The sequence below is a fragment of the Heliconius melpomene genome, chromosome 13 (assembly GCF_056956725.1).
Source record: "Heliconius melpomene rosina isolate 202511_hmr_F chromosome 13, ASM5695672v1, whole genome shotgun sequence".
NCBI classification, from domain to species: Eukaryota; Metazoa; Arthropoda; class Insecta; order Lepidoptera; family Nymphalidae; genus Heliconius; species Heliconius melpomene.
Genome location: NC_140401.1, coordinates 18005050 through 18026667, shown reverse-complemented (window position 1 = coordinate 18026667; position 21618 = coordinate 18005050). Strand labels below are relative to the sequence as shown.

Genomic DNA, 21618 nt, shown 5'->3' with positions numbered 1-21618 from the left:
GCAAAGATGCGCCTGAAGCGACTGTCCGCTTGTCTCTCAAATAAATATGTCTCTGAGATTCGAAATTTATATAGAATTTTATATTTAGTTTTCGAGGTCAGTCGTGGCGCTGAGGCACAAGGACGCGTCTGTAAATGCAACAGGTTATGGGTTTGATCCCGAGTCGAAGTAATGAATTTTTACTTAAATGTAGGCGGCGTAGAGCTCCGAAGAATTCGAAAAGTGGAAAACGGAGTGTCTTAACACTAGTTACACTTGGTTCCCTCTGCCTACCCTGCTGTTTGCGAGATACAGCGTGAAGCTGATTGGATTTGATTTTTGAACCAATTGAACCCGTACTTATTGTACTCGTACAGTCGGTGTTAACAAGAAATGATTGTCGTTACGCAAAACCAGCTTTACATTTAAATTATACAGAATAGAAAATTTATTTTAAATTGATTATTACTTTTATTTAAATTATGTAAGAAAATATTAACTGCGGTCATTTTGTATAGGTACTTTAGAATAGGAATTTCTACATCTTATTTAATAATCATCTTGAAGTTATCATTTAATTCTGTTTAGGACATGCACGATACATTACTGGGACCGAAGTGTCGCAATGGCACTACGTCACAGTGTCTGACTGTGCAGTGTAAACGCAACGGTAGTGAGTTCCAATCTTATTTGGGGAAATGCGTTGAACAAAGCTTCATATCTCATCTTCATCTCGGGAACTGGGCAAACAGTGGGAAACGGAGTTTCTAAATACTTATTACATAGTCAAACACCTTATAACGTGTATTTGAACAGATATTTTGAGAAGCGACGTAATACATACATACCGCGATTTTACCATGTCTGAAAACCCGCCTGGTCCTCTATTGCTCTATATATTACTACGAAGATAGATTATGTAAGCTATGTTTCACGCATGGATGCAACAACTGATAGTTGATAGACCCGGACTCGGATTAAAAAGAGTAATTTATTATTTTAAAAAATCTGTTTCCTCCATCACAGCAATAATACTACACACGTAGCTGACAAAACATGCTAACTAAACTAAGGTATCTACCAACTCTTGGTACACTTCAAGTTCTAAATCTCGTTGAACCTTGTCTTAGAAATCTAAAAAGTCATTAAAAATCTTCTTATTATATTTACTTTTATTTAATTGTGAATACAAAAAAGATGTCACGAATTTAATAGTTTCTTAAACCTTGGATTGTTTGATTTCTAATGAACAGCAATTATTTGACAATAAGTAATCTTTAATCATCAAAACAGAGTTCACAGAGATGAATAGCCATAGAAGAAGGCTCTATGGAATGGATTACCTAATTTTAGTTTTTGTCACCGTTTTTATAAAAGGTTCTTGTTTTTTTTTTGTAAACAAAAACTTAATGGGATAATTTTAATTTCTTTTTTTAAACTATTAAATTAAATGATTTCATCTTCTTAATAAGCGGGCGAAAAATTGATTTATAATTTATGATAAAAGAAAAAGTTAACGGTAGAGTGTTGAAAAATAATTATTAGCGAGAACGTTAGATGATTTGTGTACAAAAGACGGTTGCTAGTATTGCAATAGCTACTCCATTCTATCAGTTGTTTGGACCGAAGAGAATCGTTTAAAAAAACAGTTTATATAAATAATAGCGGGCGAAGCATTGCCGACAGTCAGTGCCGCGACGCCGTCACCATCGACCGTGACCGGGCGCGTTTGAAAACATCATTCTGAGTTATGATATTATGAGAATTTTCTCACATCAAAATGTCGTTTTTCATCTGGATTTTATTATTTGTCGTGTCTAACTGCGACGCGTCGAGTGTGAAAGGTAAACAGATTGTGACTAAACGTGAGATTGATAATAGCTTTTTTCCGAACTGGGTGCCGTTTAAAAATAAACATGGGGATGAATTGGGTGAGTTTATAGATGTTAATAAGCCAAAACCCAAAAAAAGGTTAGCGTTACCTGCGCATTTCGTTTTGAAAGCAATCGACTCAGAAGGAGATGATTATTATGATAAAAGTCAAGGAGACAGTGGTGATTACTACGAAAAAAAGGAATGGTCCAATTTAAGCAGACCGGCTAAAACTGTTGATCATAAGAAGGCTATTAATCCATCTAAATTATCAGATATAGACGGTATTGTAAACATTATTACAAAACCAAACAATAATCCTATACTAAGAGCATTAAATGGACGACAGCCAAATAGACAAAAACATAAACGTAAAGATGAACAATCAGAAAAGAAACCTACGGATGATAAGGATAATTCAGAAAATCCAATATCAAATGATGATAATCAAGAGGATATAACAGAAGATGATTCAAAGAATGTAAATAATGGAGATAATAAAAAAGACATCGAAAAAGATAATGCTGAAGAAAGCGATGAAGGAACGGAAAGTGAGAGTATAGAAAAACAAAAAACAAACAAAACAAATAAAGAATCTAAGGGCGATGAAACGGAAAAAGAAGAAAGTGATGATGATGAAGATAGTGTAGAAAAAAAAAAAGAAGAGGCGGCAAAAACTGAAGAACAACGCAGAAATGAGGCGAAAAAAGCAAAAATACTTAACAGTGTCGACGAACTTAAACAAAGGCATGCAAAGGAACAACAGAGTATATCAGAAAAAGTAAAAGAAGAAGAAATATTTAAAGACGATTTGGAAAGAGAATTAGAAAGAACAGGTAATAAAAGAGATGACGATTATGATAAATATGCTCATACTGGATCTAAATGGAAGAAAATAACTGACGAAGATTCCTCAGAGGAAGATGAAGGACCTGTTTATAGAAATAAATATGACAGTCGGCCATACAAATCTTTAACTACCACAACAACCACGACACCAACGCCTCCAAGAAAACATATTAAAACAACTCCTAGAAAAACAACTGGCACAACTGTAGCCACTGGAAAGCTTTCTGTATTTAGAAACCCCAATTTATACACAGTTAATGATGAAGAATACGATACTACGACTGCAAAAATAAGTAAAAATAAAGCAGATCCTCTTCAAAGGTTCTCTTCAAGATATTCATCACCCGACGAAGACAATGTGAGAATATCGCTCGTCCCCGCTGAAAATTCGAAAGAAGGTGAACCTACATTGTTTTATGCCAAAAAACGTCAAAACAAACGCAAGTTCAAGATTAAGACTACTCCCATACCTGATACTACAGCTGATTCTAGCCAAGAGACCAGTTCTGTATCAGAGATTAAAGTAAGTTCTGATTCTTTAGAAGTCAGTCCAACTGGGAGTGGCTCATCAGAAACAGCCCCATCAGGGACAGGAATATCAGGGACAGGAATATCAGGGGCAGAAACAACAGGGGCAGGTATATCTCTGACTAGTCCATCAGATGCTTTTTCATCAGCATCGAATACTGCAACAGGCGATGTCCAGGTTCCAGATGTCACAGCATCCAGTACAAGTGATTCCGCTCAAGCTTCTATTCAAAAGAAGGAAAAGAAAAAAAATGAAGACTTTCACCGGGAAACAGGTTAGTTTAACCAATTAATTAATCATTTCAATCAGATTTTTCTATAATAAATCAAATGATGAACTCTTTAATAACGCGTCATAAATTTCACGCAAACAAAGTTTCGGGCGCAAACTAGTCTCTTACTAAAACACTAAACAAAAATTTAAAAATAACAGCGGTCGTAGTGTAAATAGTGTTATGAAATTAAATAAGCAATTTATGTTTACATAACATGCCACTGAGACACAATGAGTATATTGTATTCTATAAAAATGATGAGATAATATTTGTCTAAATAAAGATATTTATGTAGTGAAGTGGGAGAGCGTTTAACTGAAACAGAGCTTGTGGGTTCTATATCCATTTCAGGGAATTATTTTATTTATTTTGTTATTTTTCCTTGCCTTAGAATGATAAAATGCATCTTTGGAATCCGCCATTCAACAATTAATGAGTAGAAAATAAGGCGGTAAGTGTGTCTTTACCTCTCCTCCTGATAAAAATGTGGAAATGCTACTTTATTGCTGCTTCCACATTTGACAAGGTTGACATTACATAACGCTGAGCTACTCCATCCTCCACTCTCCTCAATCGCTTATTAGAGATTTAGAGATGTACTAGGTGGTAAAAACTATAGCGTACTGGCAGACATTTTGCCATTAACATACCTACTTGTATATGTTCTCATAGTTTCTATAAAAAAATATCCACAAGGTTCATATATACTTATATTTAATCGAGGTAACATTGAATTCATAATATCTATACTAATATAATAAAGCGGAAGAGTTTGTTTGTTTGTTTGTTTGTTTGAACGCTAAGATCTCTGGATCTACTGGATCGATGTACTTTGTTTTTGTTTTGGATGAAAGCTGCATTCTTCAGAAGTGCTATAGGCTATATAATATTACATTACACGTATATACTAATAAATTAAAATACTTTCTAATTTGACATGCAATTTATTCTGCCATGTTAATAACAACCGTCGTCGCTACGCGACCGCGTTCGTTACCGCGTCATTTTGATATTCATCCTTGTGAAAATAAATATAATAGTCACTTTTAGCATTTCATCTAGATTGAAATTATATTTCTACAGAAATTGTATTCTTATATTTCAAGCAGGCGTAGCCGCGTCCGGGTCCGCTAGTGTTATATATCTATTACGTATGCATATTTTTAGTTGGCAAATTATAAGAAATCTTCACACCAGCAAAGGTAACTGTCATATCCATATACGAGTATTCATTTAAATATTGACCAAAATATTCTATTTCTGACTGCGTATCGAAATACCTGTATAAACATGGTGGAACCAAGTTAGATTAGGAATGTACATGACACCCAAATAAATAATTGATCTAACGACCGACGGTTCGGTCGTTGTATCGTTAGAATACCATCGCTTATATGCTTCAATAACAGATGTTGCCATATAAAATTTGTTTGTATTTTATATTTTTATGTTTTTTTTATAATATTTCTTGCCTGTAGAGAAAAAAGCTGATGGATGATGATAGACTCAAATTAAAGTTAAAAGATGAAATAATTATATACCTAATAACTTTCCTGTTTTATTCAAGAAAAGGCTACAGGAAAGGGTTTGTCTGTCCATCGAGCAATATGTCATTTTTTTATTATTATTACTATTTTTTTAAATGTAGTGTTAAGACACTTTGTTCCTCATGCACCGCCCGTGTTCAAAACCACGTGATGTGTGACAGAAGGCAACATTGCTTTGTCTCGTTATCAAATGGAGAAAATGAAAATAATTCATGCGGTGTGTGTGGTATGTGTGTATGTCTTAGCCAAAAATGCGTGAAAAATGGGGTACATGTAAAGGGCAGTGGTTGAGTTCGGCAGAGAATGGGAAACAGAAATGTATCAAGGGGGATGGAGTGTCTTAACGCTAGGTTCCCAGGTCCCCAAACTTGTTCAATAGCTGTACTTGATTTACAAATACAACTATTGAACAATTATTGAATTATGCATTTGAATTAGATGAAATACATATTTCAACCTTGACCTATTCGTTTAGCGAACTAAAATAGAAATATTCCCTCTATCAGCCTCCACCTAACATATAAGTATAAGTTAATATTAAGCTTTGACAAATTATATTCATAAAGCTTTTTTTAAAAATTCTATTTAATAATATATTATGATATCAAGCTTTTAGCTTCAAAAATTGCAGCGGGCACAAAGTGAATGTAATTTATGATAATACGACGGTTATATTACAGTATACACAATATTTTAAAAGATATTTTATCTAAATATATGGAAAATTAAGCATTCGTTTTTAAAATGTTTAAGATTCTTAATATAAAACTAAACTTTCTTTAGATAAAAAAGAATACTTTTTCATATGAATGTCTTATAGACAATTTTCTGGCGAAAAAGAAATTTTTAAACAATTCGTGTAAATGGTGACTAGTTTACCTAAGCTGTATTTTTTATCTTCACGTATCCCGCACATAGCAGGTTAGGCCGGGGAATGTGTGACACTGTAGAGACATTCCTTTTCTAATTCAGTCTCTCAATATTTCATATTTTGATTTCTTCGCGCTGGTGACGAGGCAAAGCGCGGCTTTGAGTTCCGCTTCTCAACACGTAAAGTTTCTAATTTGTGCGGAAAATGAAGAACGGAGTGTCTTGACACTAGCTGAAAAGAAAAAGGAAATAGACACAAAATTTCATTAGCTCTCCGAATTCATTTTTGAGGTCGAATTCAATCAACAGGTGCCGGGAGGAATCAACCGTGACACGCTCATTGTATAAATGAAATGCTAATTTACAATGAAAGAAAAGTATAAACAAATTGTATAGACAATTTTTTTCTTGAATCTAGAATTAAATTAAATCCATTATTATAAGATACATTACGTAAAAATTGATTTGGTACGTTTATAAAAAACGATAAGTAAATCTGGACTATTATTGGCAATGCACAGGCGGAATTACTCGACTTAGAAAGTCAAAATGTGGTTCGTGTGTTTTGGTTTCCGTGCTCTGGTAACGGGCAAACCGCGGCGTTGAGTTGGCGCCACTTAACAAGCAATGCCTATATTCAGTGGAAAATGGAAAACGGAAGTGTCTTAATGGGAACGGAGGGTCTCAACACTTCCCGGGTTCCCTCTACCTCTACCCTGCTATGAGCAAGATACAGCGTAAAACAAAAAAATCTAATTTTGAAACTACGATCACCTTATCATTTGTTTTAATAATATTTTTCTTCGCAAACTATCTAAAAATGAATCTACTACCTATACCATACATTGTGTAAGCTGACCCCAACACTCAGCAACTACAAGATGCTCTACTTTGCCAACAAAATTGATTCGCAAAGCATTTTATTGTATGATAAAAAACTGAACGGCTGTACAGACCACGATTAGTTACAATAGGTTTCTAAATAAATAGACAAATATTGCTTAGAATTTTCGCGATTACAATAAGAAGTGTAGATGAATATAATTAAAAGTGACCTTCTATGTTAGCCAATTATTGTTTCGACATCTATTATATTTAAAGTAATCCTTAATATTAATTATATTGATTTGCTTAAGAACGGAGTGTAACCTGTGATTGTAGGTTCGATTCTCACTCGGTGGAAAGATTTATTTTGCTTCCTCGCTATAGCTGATGAGAAGGCAAAAGTTGGACTGAAAGTAAGGAATGGAGTGCCTCTTTGCCTCTCTTGCTCTGAGCGGGATACAGTGGGAAGCTATAAGAATCTATTCGAAGGCTTCATCCCCATGATCAAATGGAAATAATTAAAGCCCACAGTAGTATTTACGAGCCGCTCTCAGATCTGAGATCGATCTTAAAAGCGATTTTAGTATGGGATTTTATTAAATAAGACTTTATAAATACAGGTCTAAGAGTTGTGGAGATGTAGCAGTGGGTCACATCGGAACAATTGACTTGCTGCAATATAGCCAAATAGCCTTCCTCGATAAATGGAATATCTAATATTTTTCTATTTAAATTAGTAGTTCTTGAGATCCAATCGAACAAGCTCTTTATCTTCCTAATACAGGGTGAGTCATATTGAACTTTCCGATTTCAATAAGGTGTGTATTAAAAACAAAGCGACATGCAGTAAAAATTATTTTATTGTTTGAAAGCACATAACATGCAGTTTTAATTTAGTTGGTTTTAAAAATGATATCCTGTAAATGTCTACCTCCATTGACCACACACTGCTGAAGCCTTTCCCGGAAGTTGTCCATTACTCGTCGAGTCATATTCAGCGGAATAGCATTGATTTCTTCCGTGATTGCAGCCTTCAGTTCATCGATGGTTCGGGGACGATGCGTGTACACCTTTTCCTTCAGGTAACCCCAGAGAAAGAAATCGCAGGGGGTTAAATCAGGTGATCTCGGCGGCCACCCAACGTCACCTCGCAAAGAAATGAGATGACCGGGAAACATTTGTCGCAGGATTTCCATTGAACGCCTGGATGTATGGGCTGTAGCACCATCTTGTTGGAACCAGATGTTATCGTTGTCATGATTCTGCGTTAATTCCTCCAATTTCGGTTTCAGAAAAGTTTCAAGCATGTCGCAATACCGAGCAGAGGTAACTGTGACGACTTGACCATCTTCTTCAAAAAAATAGGGACCCCACACACCAAACTCTGCAATAGCGCACCACACTGTCACTCGAGGGCTGTGAAGTGGTCGTTCGTGTAGGTTTCGTGGGTTATTCTCAGCCCAGTATCGAAAATTCTGTTTGTTGACAGTTCCGGCGAGGTGAAAATGTGCCTCATCACTGAAGATCAAAACAGCAGTGCGGGGGATCTGCTGAATGTCGCGGCATAAATTTGTTCGTGTGTCTAAGTCTCTAACTGTTAATTCTTGCACTACCTGAATCTTGTATGGGTGAAATTTAAGGTCTCTATGCAGTATTCTGCGGACACTACTGAAAGATAATCCTAGTGAAGCGGCATGTTTCCGAACAGAACGCCGAGGGGATTGTTGAATTGAAGCCCGCACTCTATCCACGTTTTCCGCTGACGTTGACGTCCTAATTCGGCCTTGTGGTCTTGTTTTTAATGCTGATGATGTTGCTCTAAAATTTGATACCCAATTTCTGATTGTTGGTCCAGTGGGAATGGGATCACGTCGACCAATAGCAAAATGTAAACGGAACGCACGCTGTGTTGTGATCACGGAGCCGCCATTTTTAATAAACTCTTCAACTACGAACGCACGATGTTGTCCCGACCAAGCCATTGCTCACACTAAAACTGCATGTCATGGCGCGTCTAATGACACCATCCCCACCCTTCTACTCCTTCCCTTCTTCGTGCAACGTCCTTCCAAAACCGGAAAGTTCAATATGACTCACCCTGTATTAAATATAGATAACTCGACTTTTAGCTGCCTAGATATTGCGTAGTTTGGGCTAGACTTCAAGCAATGTAACTGTTGAAACCGCATCCAATTTTGTGCAACACAATAATAAGTCAAAATTTGTAAAGATATGAAATATTTTTTCTTTGTATTATTATTATGAAAAATATTAGTTTCGGGTTGTAGCTTAATAGCTACAATTAATGATGATCATATTTAAAAATACCAAATTATTGGTATTTTTAAATATGATCATTGATCGTCAAGAGTCATCGTGACTGATGTTATGGGGTTCTAACTACAAATATAACAACAAGCTACGGTTGAGTAATTTCGTAAAAATGTTTATAAATAAAAAATAAATAGCTTGTTGCTTGCGTTGTATTCCCCATATAGAGGGAATTTTTAATCCATTAAATATAAACGGAAATAAATTGTTGAATAAACGAATATAAATGAAAATAAACAGGAGGGAGAGGCAGGAACGGAAGTGTTTTAACACTAGGTTCCCTCTGCCGACCCTGCTATATGCGGGATATGGTATGAAGTTAAAATAAATAATTAAATATATATAATTATCCCTTTGAGTGGGACTCGAATCGTCGTGTCTACAGTCAGAGGATGCCTCGAACTCTAGTAAGTAAGCTCTAGTAAGAATAATTGCGGCGTTAACTACCGCCATTCAACATGCAATTTCTCGAATATTTAGGTTAGGTTCTCTCTGGCTACCCTATGAATGCAGAATACAGGGTGAAACTAAGTATTCAAGTATTACAAGTCTTGTTACCATTCAAAATTAATTTTAGCTGCGCCGTTGCATAACTCGTAATCTGCTGGAGATAATGGCAGAAAGTATGACAATAGAAAGTTAAGGTATTTGGATGCTTCAATAAATAAATTTCAAAAGATATTTTAAGAACTTTTTATATTTTTTAGGCTACTTTAAAAATATAGAACTCTTATAGGATCACTTTGTTGTTTATCTGTCTGTGCGTCCTTTTGTAAATACCATTAAACTCAAGATCTGGAATTTATATGTCTATTTGAAATAAATATCAAATATCCAGCTTTAGAAATATATCTTAGATGCTTATTTTTTTATGTATATACATATTTTTATTTTTTTAGATTTGTTTATATATCTATATTTAGACCGTCGCGTCGTCGCGGTGTAATGGGACATCGTTCGGTTGTGAGTTCGATTTTCACTCCAAATACCTTGAGTTTAATGGTACTTACCATTATTAATTTCTATACCTTTTTACTGATAACAATAACTTTCAATTCACTATTATAAGAAAATATAGTAATATATAGTAAATCCATACAATTACCTAAGCTTTGAGCTCTTCACGAGCGAGATAAGTCATTCAATGTCTGCTACAAACGCTGTCAATTGTATCCAATCCCTTTATTGTTTAATACTCTAACAGAAACCGTCAGTTATTTATCTCGGATAGTAGATTTATCTTCGAAATTATTGTCTTTCTTTATACTGAGAAACTTTTAAAAAAAAAAGCATTTGTTTATATAGAAATGTCGCCGTGGTGCATCGGGGCAGCATTTGACAGTAAACAGACAGTTGGGAGTCCGATTCCCATTCGAGTGGGGATTTCCATTACTAAGTATTTCATTTCCACCCTCGAGGAAATGAAATATTTATTTACGTTTATATTTTCATTTCTTCGCTCTGGTATCTATACAAAGAGCGACGTTGAGTACCGCTACTCAACATGCAATGCCTGCAGAATTCGGTGGAAAATGGGGAACGGAGTATCTTAGCACTAGGTTCCCTCTGCCTACCCTGCTGTGTGCGGGATACGGCGTGAAGCTAAAAAAAATTTTTATGTTAGTAAAATTTCTGGGGTTAGCACAAGGCCATTCTGGGATGGACACGGACCACCCGGCCCCTCCTATTTCTACAGCCACGTTTATAGAATTGTTTAATTATATTATTTGTGTTCTCTAGGTGGTAGCAAGGAACACCATGCTGAATACGATGAAATACGCGAGGAACACGGAAAGAAGGCATACGAGGTGAGACTTTGACAGCTGTCTAGGAAATTATTGATGTAATTATGAAACATACTAATATTAAAACGTATACTTGTACGTAAATGTTTGGAGGGGTTCAGTGTTGATACGGCATTCAATGCTATACGTCTTGCAAGACTGTACAAATGGAAATAATTAATTCCCCCCAACCGGGAATGAATCTCACAACCACCGAGCTTACAATTTTACAGTACAACTTAAGTTAATATTATACGTATCTAATGAAAATAAAAAATACAGTTGAAAATACATTTATGTATTTTTAGTTCATAAAAGTATGAATCGACATCTAATATCGCGGTATTGACTGTTAGCTCCAAACAAACACTCAATGGATTGTGATTGCATCGAATATGAATGCAGTTTGATTTTACAAATATTTTATACGCAACCGATTTCTATATTGTGTTTGAAATAGGGAATCCCCTATTTCAAACACAATATAGCTACCTAATCAGGTACGCACGTACATCGTGCCCAGGCTGTCGTAGCATAGTGCAACAACGTCGGTTGAGGGTTTGATTCCCACCTGGGGGAACTAATATTATATATTTTCATTTCCTTGCTCTGGTAACAAGACATAGCGCGACGTAATTATCAAATGATGTTAATTATACTTCTAGATAACGAAAAGTATTTTTTTCTCCGACCCTTATCTAGCATATAGCAGAGTAGACATAGAAAACCTAGAGTTAAAAAACTAAACTCAAAATTTTCCATATATTGCGTTTTGAATTCAACGTCGCAAGTGCTGTTCGTACCAGATCGAAGATTATTCATTGATCCGATTGAGAATCGAATTCACGACGGTCGCGTTTAGGGTAAGATACGTTGCCGCCCTACAAGGTCCTCTCCTAAAACATTGATAATACAAAAATACTTTAAATTTCATGTTATAACATGTGGTTATAACCACAAAGACTAAATAATTTTAATTCAACTATTTTCATTTTATTACTTAACGTCATAGTTACAAAGGATGCTTTTAAAATGCTGTCTGTTCCATTATTGTGTTTTAAACAGTGTTATAATATTATTCTACAAAAGATTTAATTATTAAAAACACAAGGTGTTTCCGTTGAATTTTCGAAACAGTGTTTGTGTGTAGTGGCAGAAATTAACGCTGAGTGAGGAAATGAAATCCCAGTTCTCTTGACTGGAAATTGAACTCATAACCAAGATTACAGACAAAAGTCAGAGGCACAGCACCGCGACACCGGGGCCTCTATTATAGGAACGTAATTGAAATATTTAATAACATACATATCGTTCATTGTTCATTCTTTAGTTTGGAAAATAATAATATTTATATAAATCATTTCATTAAATGCTATATTGTTTACAAATATTCTTAGCAAAGTCTTCTCATAATAAGACTGTATCTGGTGTACAGCAGTGTGATCACAGGCAACCTAGTGCTGTTGTTACATTATTACTAGCGACCTGCCCGCGGCATCTCTCGCTTTAGCTTATTTGTTATATTATAAATTATAGTTTCAAAAAAATATTTAAAATAAACAAAACAAAATACATACCTCACTATTACCTAACAAGAAATTCCTAAAATTTTGAAAATGTAGATACGTTCATCTGGCTCTTATACCGCGATTTATTCCAGTGATGCCTACATCACTGGACTGTACTTAATAGTACCTAGGACCTATCCTAGGTACTATTAAGTACAAATTCAATCTAGAAAAATGCCAAAGGTGACTATTATATTTGTTTTGATAAGGATTATTACCAACTTGGAGAAAATACTTATTGCTCATAACACGATAAATTTAAATTTTCAGACATAAACATATACATGGTATATGGTTATGTCTAAAAATTTCGAGGACTTTTTTATATTTTTTTTAAAACTCAATGTTTTTGTAGAACATTGTTTTTTATGTGTCCCATAAAGTTGAGCCAACGCATGCCATGTCACGAAGCCCATTTTCGGCTTTCCGTAAAACAATGAAATTCATAGAAAAACTTAAGTAAAATGGGAGAAAAAATTTGTTCATCCCACGACCCTCTGGCATCTCTATAAAAATTTCAACAGACAGACAGGCAGTGACTTTCGCATTTATAAAATAAATATTAGTATTGATAGTAAGAATATATTTAAAATTAAGCCTTATAATAGATAATCGGGTTATCGTAACCGTTTCATCGATCCCTCACTTTGAGACCAGACTCGCTTTAATTTGTTTAAAATAGTTTTATAAGTTAGCTGTGAAGATTCTTTGGTTACTATTGGTACTCACTGGTAGCTCGCTTTTAAAGATAAAATTTATTTACTTTTTTTGGTTAAAAAGGAGTTACGAAATGAAAGGAAACAGCTAGTATTGAATTTATAAAACACTAATTTAATTTTTTATATGTCTTCATTTTGGACAAATAGGTGAATATTTAATACACTTGATATTATTACTAGTGTACAAAACATGAAATTTATTTTGAAATGTATTTTTCTAGCCACACGCCATATCTCGCATATTAAAAACTCAACGCCATCTTTGTCTTGTTACCAGAGCGAACAAATTAATTAAGAATCTTATTTTATTTTAATTTTTTATAGGCCTCCGAAATTATATTTCCCCGTCATGATATATCAGAATGTGCTTCGAATTCCAGGAGAAAGCGGAGAACTGAGTGTCTTATATTAAATTTCATCTGCCTACCCATACAGGAGAGAACGTGCAGTTAAATTAAATATACTAAAATAACTCATAGTAGTGTCTATGCAGAGAGTTAACAAGTCAATTATATTCACCGTGGATTTAATTAGCGCGGAACAACGCGCACTGAACTCGAACAAGGCCCGGCTATCTTCTCTTATTCCTCTTGTTCTAGTCTTTATAATTTGCTGGTTAAAATATGCTTTATAGGGTTCCATAAGATTTTTTTAGCAAAAATGGGGAACAGTACAAGAGAAGGAGATTACATTCCTCAACGCCAAGCATTTTGTTGTTGAATTTGAATCTTATTGTTATTAATCACACAAAAGAAGAATATGTTAATATTCTTTTTCATTTTCAATACCACAGGGTGTTCACAAAGACATAAAGACGAACAAAGGTCACCATGATAAAGAGGATCATTTGGACAAGTACGACGACCACGGCGGCGTCGACAAGCACCACCACGAACAAGATAACCACTACGGCTCCCACCACCATGAGGAGCATGGGAAAAAACACGCCAAGGTAAGAATTTTTCTTTTCATTTTACTCGTATAGAAAAATAACGCTTAAATATGATTGTCAGTATTTCTTTTTAATTACTAAAAAAATATTTTAAAGTAAAAGTTTCTTTAAAAAAATATTCTATTATAAATCTAGGAACTTTGAAATCATAAACAGACAGATAAGTAAATATTAATTACAGGTTTTTTTAAAATAAATGTTTGATTTACAATAGGATAAATAAAATAACATAAAACTTTTACAGTAATATTTTTTTAAATTATTTACTATACGATGTTTAAGTACATTTAGTAAATTTGATATGTAACTTAAATGAATATGAAAACGACTAGTTTATTTTTCATTTAAAATATAACTACGTAACACAGTTACAAAATTTATATATTTATTTTTTATAAAAAAGTATGAAGAATCAGGCAAGCATTCGAAAGGGCACAGCACTAAAGGCAGCCACGATATACACAAGAAAGAGGAGTACGAAAAAAAGGTAGAGTTCTTCGAGGAAGAAGGAGATTCAGATGAGGAAGAAAACGACGGAGGCTATCATAGTGAGAAGGATCACTCTTCGGTAAGTCAAAATATCTTTTTAACCGACTTTAAAACAAGGAGTTTGTCAGTACCTGTATAATATATGAACAACAAGAACATATGTACGAGTATGTATGCTTGCACGAATATCTCACGTTTGGCTTAACTAATTTTCTTAGAAGATACCAATACTGTTATTTTAACCGACTTCAACAAAAGGAAAGTTTAAATTTATGTTCTCAGTTTCACCTAAATGTACGTACGTACGAGTATATACAAGGTAAGTTTGTGTGCGATTATTAGATTATTATTATTATTGAGGCCGGTCCTTTGTAATCTAGTTTTTATTATGAAATATGATGATAAGTTGACGCAATTTCTTTAAAATAGTCAACAAATAGATTGAGAGAGTGACTTTTTATAGTTGCCTCTGTACTTAGCAAAGGATGTGCGCAAATAAAAAAAATTAAGGCAATTATTCGTTTCGTATAAAATGAAATGAATTCGTATGAATTGAAATGCTTTAGCAACTCTTGTATTCCCAGCTATATGCAGAAACAGCGTGAAGCAAAAAATATTGGATATACAAAATGACTTCACTTGCAGAAAGGCAGAAGGCACCACTGACCTGCTGTTAAGACACTTCCATTCTCTATCTTATGTAGTTGGGAGACGGAACAATTCCGCGCTTTACCTCGTTGCCAGAGCGCGGAAATAAAAAAAATATTAAATATTTTATTCCCCCAAGTGGGCATCGAGTCCACAACTGTCGCGTTTATAATCACACGCTTTTGTCCATACGCCGCGATGGCCTAATTTAATAAAATTATTTTTTTATGATCACTTTAAAAATAATATATACCCACATGTGGAAATTCAAATAGTTATACAACCGTGTTGCATTGCTTAACCAAACCAGTCTATAGTAAGCACTAGACACTAACTTCCTCAAAAATGTTTATTTAGATCATAATTACCAAATAGTAGATATCTTGTAATGGTAATGCTCGAGTAGACTACAATAAGGCACGTACTATGTCAGTGTACTGACACAAAAAAATACAAAAAAACAAAATGTCAATCACGTCCGACCCAACAGAGACTACAGTCTCTAGCGAAATTTAAATGATTTGCAAAATTTTACTTAATTTCTTTAGATTTTATTAGGTTCACACTGTATCCAGCTCATTCATTCCTCCGAGTTGGAATCGAACCCACAACCGTCGCGCGCGTCGTGACAGTCGCACGTTTGTGTCCATACGCCATAAAATGAAAAAATACTACATATCAATAATTTTAATTTATTAGTTTATATAAGAAAAATATATATATATATATGTGAAATTTTTGTATTTCTGTATGTCTCTTAATTTTGTATTAGAATGCATTGTGCATTTATAAATTTCCAATAAACTTTGAAACAAAATTTCTATCTGTTTATAGATAGTGTAGTGCCGGAGAATAAATACAACCTTGTTTGTAAAACTTTAATTAAATTATTCATAATTCTTGCCTTTTATTAAAGTCCATTGAATATATATATATATATATATATATATATATATATATATATATATATATATATATATATATATATATATATATACTAGTGGGCCCGGACGCGGCTACGCCCGCGAAAATATAAGCCTAAATAATTAAAATAAGTTAAAAAATAATAAAAAGTGGAGATTTATCATTAGAAAAAATATCTGAGTAACCGAAATGAACAAACAAAAGAAGTAAAAGTAACTAAAGGAAATTCTTAATATTAGAAAAAGTACCTAAAGTTTGCCGTGCGCGCGTACTAAACATTTTTCTATATTAAATAATTATTAATTTTTGCGAACAATATTAAATAAAATCCCAAATGATTAAAATTACGATATTTTAAGTGTATAACATCGGTATGGATAACCGAACTGAGATAAATTAATTATAAGCAGTAAATAATTACATAAAAAATAATAGTAATTCGAAAATATATAAAAATTTACAAAATTATCAAAGTCTGCCCGTTCGCGTCGGTCATACTATACCACTCGTAGGCTAGGTCATTTTCATTTGAAATCAGTGACATCTTAATTATTTATTAGAATGTTATACAGTAAACTATAATTTCAATCTAGATGAAATGCTAAAAGTGACTATTATATTTATTTTCATAAGGATGAATATCAAATTATAGAAATCATCTAATTTTTGTTAATGTATACAAATCTATATCGGCGCGCGCCATGTATGCATTAAGCAAACTCACTTTGGGTGACGTTTTCTTAAAACAGCAAACTTTGCAAGCCGTTGCTTAGCAACGTGTAGCGACGATTGTTATTAACATGGCGGAATAAATTCCTTGTCAAATTAATTATTTTAATATATTGGTATATAACGAAAATATTACAAATATGAGAAAAAAAAAAGTATCCTATGTTCATCCTGGGACCCTCAAGTATCTCTATATGAGTATTTTATCACAATTAAATTAGCGGTTTGGCCCTGATTGCGGAAAAGACAGACAGACAGACAGAGTTACTTTCGAATTTATAATATAGGTATGGATATATTATGCAGAATATTGAATGTTATATATATATATATATATATATATATATATAACATTATATATACATATATATATATATATTATATATTATATATACATATATATATATATATACATATATATATATATATGTATATATAATATATATTATATATACATATATATATATATATATATATATATATATATATATATATATATTATGCAGAATATTGAATGTTATTATGAATATTCATTTATGCTATTATGCTATATGATTATAAAGTGATATAGTTGAATTAGAAGAACCTGTGGGGTAGTACACGTGGAGACAGTGGTTACATATTCTCGCTATATCCTGCATATAGACGGTAAGAATAGGTAGAGAGTATCTAATGAATTTAATAATTTTACGGTTTCTAAATCTGAGTAGTGACATTGCACGAGTGGGGGGGGGACAACGCCGCACTTTGTCGCTCCTTTTTAACAACACGATGGTCGTCAGTTCGATTCCTACTCAGAGGGTTTACGCTAGTAATATCGACATTCGAAATGTCTTAATCTCCTCTTCCTACTGCCTACAGACTGTACATAAAAAAATATTTAATACAATTTTTTCCACTTCATTTCATACCAACATTTAAAATCTACAAGAAGTTAATTTTGATACAACTCTATTTATCTTCACGTAAACAGATAAATCAACTACATACATAACAATGATCAAAAATCCACCATTTTTCTAAGATACATATTTTGTTTGATTTACGATGTATCCCGCAGATACGAGGGTAGGCAAAGGGAACCAAGTGCTAAGCCACCCCATTCACGCTTTATCTTGTTACTAGAAGAGCAAGAATATGAAAATAATTCAATCCCACAAATGTTAATCGCATTCACAACTGCAGTATTTATAGTCCAAATCTTTTATTCCACTGCATAATACAGAATACTTTCTTTATTATTTCATAACTTTACATATCAATATGATAAAATTGAACTCTTGCAGGGCGGGCACTTCAAGAAGGGTGATCTCCATTCCGGTCACGCGGGACATTCTAAGGGTGACAAAGGACACTTCTCTAAGGGGGGGCACGGCCATCATCATAAGGTAAACTTTAACCATGTAATACTATTTTAACGTTTATAGAATGTAATTCCATACTAGGAAAGATACATACTTTTTTAGAAAACCTATAAAAATTTAAACGTAGGGATTTGAATCCTCACTTTTTGGACAAGCAAAAGAAGTCTTGGACGGTTTCCAAGAGGCGCGGTTTCTCCGCACAGATTTGCAAACTTTGGGTTTATTTCCTCCTATTTGACCACGCGGGTGAAGTCACAAGTAAAACTAGTGCAATATATCATATACTAACAAATGAGCATACATATACAATTTCCAGGGTCACCAGGCCTCCGAAGGCTCAGACTCTCACGGCAAGCATGGAGGCGGGCACCACAAATCCCAGGGGCACAATAGAGGGAAGAAGTGGGTATACCACCACGGCAGACCAGCTAAGAACGCAAACCTCATCATCATTGACAGACGAGCTGATGCTTATCAGCATGGACCCTTTTACTATGGATAATTTATTTTATGGCGATTTCTTTCTTAAGTGTTACCATATTTTTTATATATTTCTTTCTTTAATTTAAAAATATATAAAACTATTTTATATTTTTCTCAGATTTTTGAATGAAAATATTTTCTCAATGTTATTAAGTAGTTTTTACATTCAATTAGCAGAATTGTTAGTTTTAATTATTTATTAGTTTGTTAGTAATAATTGTTTTTACAATGAAGATCGGTCACTCTTTTTATATATATGTAGGTCTATATATTACAGACCGAAGACGGATTAAAAAAAGAGGAAGAAAGAGGCTAAATAATTATTTAAAAAAAAACATGTCATCGTAGCTCAATTGTATCGTAACCGATTGTGATGGCCGACAATTCTATTTCTGCTCAGTGAAAATAATTACTCTATATTAACTCAAAATAACTTGTTTTCAGTCGGGTACAAACTTTATGGATGCTTAATGTAAAAAATCCCCAAAATCGAATTTGAATGTGTAGAATTAGTCACTGGTCGCTTTAGAATTAGGATGGTGGCAAAAAAAACCGCAAAACAAAGGGATCATTGATCAAACCATAACAGAAGCCATGTTTCTTAGAAAAAGGGACGACACGACACACCGACGAGATACCTGATATCAGTCGAGGAAAATGTTATCAGCGTATTTTTTGTTTTTCTTATGTTTTTTAATAGTTTATAAATATGTTGTTGTCTTTTCATATATTGGTTATCACGACATAAATATATTCAAGTCTCAGTTCGGGTAAATATTTATAAATACAAAGAAATATGAACTAAAGTCAAAGTAAAATGGAAATCCGATTTTCCCGTTCCGGTAGGAATTTCGGGTACTATTTTAGTACCCTACACTCCCTCTATTTCTCTCTCTCTAATCTATCTATATGCCAAATCCAGTAGTTTTGTCTTTGCTTTTTCCCTCGGTCACTTAGTAACGGAAAAAAATTATATATAGATGACGCTGCTAATCTAAGACCGTGGATTCGATTTCCATTTAGAGCGAATAATTTTTTAGACTAAAATGTATTTTTATAATATGCTTGTTGAATAATTCAACATTATTACCTTTGTCTAGTTTGGAGTACGGGTTCAAATATTTAATTTTATTAGATTTTTTTTTTGTTTTTTTAATTGTGTGAATTTACATTATAACTTTTAAAATATTTTTTTATTTTTCTTTGAAATAAAATAAATTAATGAAAAAATACAAAAAAACATACATCACGTATTGTTTTGAAATTCATTGTAAGATAAAACTCATTATAACCACGTAATTGTTATAAATAAGAAACTCATTAATATTATAAAAGTTCTATTTACAAAAAAAATATATAAGCGATAAATTTAAAAGCTTTATAGTCAAATATTATTAGAGCTTTTTTATAAACAATTGTCATATTATTGTAAATATTATGTAACTAAATAAGAACTACAGTGCTCAATTTGTGTGTAAGTTATTTGGGAATAAATGAAATAAATTCATATACGGTATGTTGTTTTGTTTTATTTTGAAGTAGCATATTTTTGTTACATTTTGAAGTGAAGCTGAAAAAAAGTAACAAAAATAAGTAACTCTCGCTAAACCGTGAGTAACTCCTACGGGTAAATAAAGAGCACGTAGTGAAACGTCGCACTCTTCACTTTTTCCCTAAATTACATATTGCGCGATGAATGGTGGAACTCAACGCCGCACTTTGTTATTAGAGCAGAGAAACCGCCAAATTTTGCAAATAGGAGAATAGGCAGCAAAGCCTAGTGCCAAGTCACTCCGTCTTCCACTTTTTGTTCGAATTCGGAACACTGCTTATTTAGTGATAGGAATCAACCAAATCCTTAATGATTGCTATTGATTCCCCATATTTATTTGATACAATATAAATAATATAATAAGCAAACTTTCAATTTAAAATCATATACAAATAACGCAATTTTCAATTTTCTCACTAAATGCTTAAGAAACGGAAAATATAGTAAGGTTTAGTAGAAAATTTACCCAGTCTAGGTAGTATTACTAGAATATAAGAGTGTCCGATGTTGGGCCGATAAATGAGATAACATTTTACAGGACGGCTTTAAGCTACGAAGAACCATTTTAATTTTAAAATTATAAAAAAAAATGACAAGGCCCTCGTGACGCAGAGGTACATCTTCGGACGAAGAAAATAATTGTTTTCATTTTGTCACTCTCAACAACACCAAGCGCGGCGTTGAGTTCTGCCATTGAAGGCGTAAGGCCTTGAAAATTGATAAGAATAAAATGACAATAATATTTTAAATATATCTATTCCCTCAAATAGGAATCGTACCCAACAGACACGTCTTAGCTTTTAAAATTTTATTTTATTTATTTTTTATTCTCAGTACAGACTTTAATAAAAGTGCATATAAAATTTATTTTTTTAGTTTTAAATCTAACTTCAATATATCGACAAATGCAGTTTATATTCTACGGTAAATGCATTTCGCAATCTCACCTGTTAAAGGCATGCATAATTTGAATTTGAAGTCAGTCTCACGTCAAAGCATAATATAGCACAAGACTGAACACAAATTGATGTGTTTGTACGGAGATAGAGCTAGAAAGTCCCTTAAAATATTTCTAAGAAAATATTATGTAGATTTGCTTGTTATTTGGATTTTTGTGGGCAATGTATTGAAAATGTTATGTATATAAAGTTTTGCTCTTTTATTTATTTTATAGAGATGAAACTATATTTTTATCAAAAATTTTGTTGTTCTTATTTGTCATTAAGATGTTCTTCAAAAAGTCAAAGGCAGGCAATGAAAGAAATGACGCTGACTTCGAGCTCACCGCCGCGCATACTTTAAGGAAATTCTCTAAATGAGTAAAATTGCC

The 21618-nt window shown here is 33.3% G+C and overlaps 1 protein-coding gene across 1 annotated transcript; it reads left to right on the top strand.

The window, feature by feature from the left end:
* The first annotated feature begins 1678 nt into the window (after positions 1 to 1678).
* Positions 1679 to 20071, top strand: LOC146533232 (uncharacterized). The gene is made up of 6 exons (XM_085196563.1): positions 1679 to 3503; positions 10817 to 10884; positions 13941 to 14099; positions 14503 to 14667; positions 18176 to 18277; positions 18570 to 20071. Exons 1-6 carry the CDS (start codon positions 1760 to 1762, stop codon positions 18753 to 18755), a joined length of 2424 nt encoding a protein of 807 aa, XP_085052689.1. The 5' UTR covers positions 1679 to 1759; the 3' UTR covers positions 18756 to 20071.
* The last annotated feature ends 1547 nt before the right edge of the window (positions 20072 to 21618 follow it).